The 3,635-nt window shown below is 39.8% G+C and overlaps 1 protein-coding gene across 1 annotated transcript; it reads right to left on the bottom strand.

The window, feature by feature from the left end:
* Positions 1 to 799: 799 nt before the first annotated feature.
* On the bottom strand, positions 800 to 1,977 carry LOC133923909 (germin-like protein 8-4). Its single transcript, XM_062369218.1, has 2 exons — positions 1,785 to 1,977; positions 800 to 1,598 (listed from the first exon to the last, which is right to left on the bottom strand). Exons 1-2 carry the CDS (start codon positions 1,960 to 1,962, stop codon positions 1,036 to 1,038), a joined length of 741 nt encoding a protein of 246 aa, XP_062225202.1. The 5' UTR covers positions 1,963 to 1,977; the 3' UTR covers positions 800 to 1,035.
* Between the last annotated feature and the right edge of the window lie 1,658 nt (positions 1,978 to 3,635).

The following is a 3,635-nucleotide window of genomic DNA, read 5'->3' as shown; positions in this document are numbered from 1 at the left end:
TCCAACGATGGCAGCGAAGTCATCTCGAAGATTAAGGGGAAAGGAACAAAAAGGAGGGAGAGAGGGCCTGCTGCGCCGCCGGCCTCGGCGACAACGGCGGTGGCGAGGTGGAGGCCTGGTGTCTGGGAACTAGGGTGGACCAGCTAGCATACAGCCCCCATCTTCCATCTGTGATGATGAATCCTTTTAAACATGATTACATAATTTCCTGACGCTGTGAAAGGATTTTCTTGCCACGGAACTAGTTTGTTCTCTTGGTTTCAACGAAACAGAACATAGATGCTAATTTCCCTGAGAAAGGAGTATCACCTTGTCAGGCAGAAACGGAGCTTCATGTACATGTAAATCCGAGTCCAGAAATACCATGCATGCACAATTATTGTTTTTTCATGAACTTTATGGAGCTTTCTTTTTCATTAACGAGGGAAATTGACACCATTTATTTTATTCATTAGACAGTGAAAAGCAAACATGCATACTGCTTATGACATTAACGGACAAATCACCTTGTCAGGCAGAAACGGAGCTTCATGTACATGTAAATCCGAGTCCAGAAATACCATGCATTCACAATTATTGTTTTTTCATGAACTTTATGGAGCTTTCTTTTTCATTAACGAGGGAAATTGACACCATTTATTTTATTCATTAGACAGTGAAAAGCAAACATGCATACTGCTTATGACATTAACGGACAAATCACCTTGTCAGGCAGAAACGGAGCTTCATGTACATGTAAATCCGAGTCCAGAAATACCATGCATTCACAATTATTGTTTTTTCATGAACTTTATGGAGCTTTCTTTTTCATTAACGAGGGAAAATGACACCATTTATTTTATTCATTAGACAGTGAAAAGCAAACATACTGCTTATGACATCAACCCGACAAACACATATCGTGTCAGGATTCAGAAGGAAAACAAAAACTCACGGCTCGCAGGCACGCATAAATATTACATGCAATTTATTCTTTATAGTATTATATAGGTGAATGTATCTTTCACGTAGGTGCAACCCATAGAGAATATATAATCAGTAGTGGTTGTTCTCCCAGAACTGTGATTGGAGCCAATCTATGAGTTTCTTTTCCACCTGAAACGCCTTGGCCAAAACATCGTCCGAGATCGGTGGCTTTGATCCAAACACTGCATTAGCAATGGTAATAACCCCAGGATTTTGGCTGCTGAGTGATGACAACGCAGCTGCTGGCTTGTCATGCGCTAGGTTCATTTGGAAGTGGATCATTGCCTTAGGGAACACGAACACATCACCTTTCTTAACCACCTTGGAGAAGAGCCTGTTGGGGTTGGACGTGACAAAGCCAAGGTAGAGTGTTCCCTCGAGCACGGTGAGGAGCTCAGTGGCACGGGGGTGTATGTGCGGTGGGTTCACTCCCAAGGGCGCATAGTCGATACGTGCCAGTGAGATGCCGAGGGTGTTCAGGCCAGGGAAGTTCATCACATTGATGTTGGTGACGTTGGACCCAACCTTGCTACCCATAGTATTCCTAGGCTGGCCGATTATCCTGGCATCATTGAAGAAGTCATCCGAGGTGACAGCCATTGGGTCCTTGCAAGCAAATCCATTTACTAGCACTGCATGCATAGAACAAGTAACATGTATACACAAAGCTCAGAAAGTAGCTAGTAAATATGCATGTTTTGGGTAAGTTGAAATAATATATAGTTTGTTTTATTGCCACCACGAAGAAGACACAATTTCAATTGTGACCAGTGATATGCTACAAGAACATTACAACATCACTGGAATTCTTGACATACCAGGTGATTTCATGTCGGCGACACAGAAGTCTTGGAGGGGGCTAGGATCATAGGCGACTGCCTGCCACGAGGCCAGCGCAAGAAGGGCAGCGAGGAGAAACAAGGAGGAAGAGGAGGCCATTGTATTCTCTAGTAGCCAGCTCCTGTGTTTATCGTTTGGGTGAGATGCTTTGGCCATGGAGGGGATGGATGTGCTTATATAGCCGCAGATCAGATCGATCGAGGTGGCGCAAGCAATAGTGTGGTGGCATCGCTTGCATGTGAGCTACACAAAAATTCAAGTGCGTGGAACTGACCAACGGATTGACATAGTCCATGCTGGCTGCAAGAACATAATTGCTGATTAAATGTTTCATCTATGTCCACCAACTTCTTAGGTTTCCTTTAAAAATATATATACACATATCTTCTCTACTATTTAACCTGATGTGTGCTTATCCTCTTAGGTAACCCTCTAGTCATAAAAGATTGTCGTTTTAAGTTACATGCAATCAACACATTTAAACTTTGATCATCAACATATTTTTGAATATTTTGATTGAATTTTTGGAAATAGTATAGCTAGATTTATCTTGAATCGTAGTTTCATAATATTACAAATTTGTTATGTTTTGCATATAATTTATACTAGAAATTAGTAGTCAAGTACGTGGAACTTACCAACGGATTGAAATAGTCCCTGCTGCCTGCAAGAACCTAATTGCTGATTAAATATGTCATCTATGTTTACTAACTTCTCGGGTTTCCTTTACAAATATATATACACATATATCTGCTCTACTAGCTAATCTCTATCGTGCTTGATGTAATCCTCTAGTCATAAAAGAGTGTCGTTTTGAGTTACGTGTAATCAACATGTTTAAACTTTGATCATCAATATCTTTCTAAATATTTTAATTGAATTTTTGAAAACAGTATGGCTAGATTTGTCTTAAATAGTAGTTTTATAATATTACAAATTTGATATGTATTGCATATAATTTATACTAGAAATTACTGATCAAAGCAGTACGTACGTTTGTGACCAAGTCAATGTCGAAACCGATAAGCCACCTAACAATGCTGGATTGCCAACACTACTTACATGGTACGGAAAAGTCATCATGCATTGTCCAGTTCAGTCAGTCGTCATACATTACCCATATTATTTAATTCAGTCGGTTAGGCTACTACTCGTGGAGGTTCCTACAATAGTGAAAAAGTATTTTGGACGACTGAGTAGCAGTTATGATCATTTGATGTGCCACCTAATAATATATGGTGGGTTGCAACCACCAATTATATGGTATAGAAACGTCATCATCCATTGTCCAATTCAGTTGATTAGGTTACTTCTGATGGAGGTTTCTAAACGTGAATTACTCAGCCATATGGGATGTTTTGCTGACATGGGAAAGGATTAAAGCGAAGAGACAAATATAAGACTAGGAAACTTGTGTAGACATTGCACTGTGATATATATCGTATGTAAGTTTTTGTTCACACAACATGCAACAGTTAATTGCTTTTTCGATCTAAGAAACAACATTAGATAGGTTATTTTTACACATCAATGATATTTATTGCGCATTCTCTCTGACGTGACAGTCTTAGAATTAGCAATAGGATACTGTGCATTTGCGGTAGTTCGGTGAGTCGTCAACCATGCATTGTCCATATTATTTAGTTCAATTGATAAAAAGTTCTATCGGAAATCAAGGAACGAAATCCATTTTTTGAGAATGAGCTATAGTCGACTCGGTGCGCCGAAGACAACGAAGTGTAGTCAGCGGATTATGTTTTTTTGTTGTAAATTACGAAGAAATGACTACACGCAACATCATCCATCGATCACTACAGACAAATACATGC

This window comes from Phragmites australis, chromosome 7 (genome assembly GCF_958298935.1).
Source record: "Phragmites australis chromosome 7, lpPhrAust1.1, whole genome shotgun sequence".
Lineage (NCBI taxonomy): Eukaryota > Viridiplantae > Streptophyta > Magnoliopsida > Poales > Poaceae > Phragmites > Phragmites australis.
This window is presented reverse-complemented; position numbering and strand designations above follow the sequence as displayed.

Excerpts from the sequence above, each read along its gene's own strand:
- LOC133923909 (XM_062369218.1), bottom strand. The coding sequence starts at position 1,962 with ATGGCCAAAGCATCTCACCCAAACGATAAACACAGGAGCTGGCTACTA. Across the intron at positions 1,599-1,784 it reads CGCCGACATGAAATCACCTG|TGCTAGTAAATGGATTTGCT; the intron begins GTATGTCAAGAA and ends CTATGCATGCAG.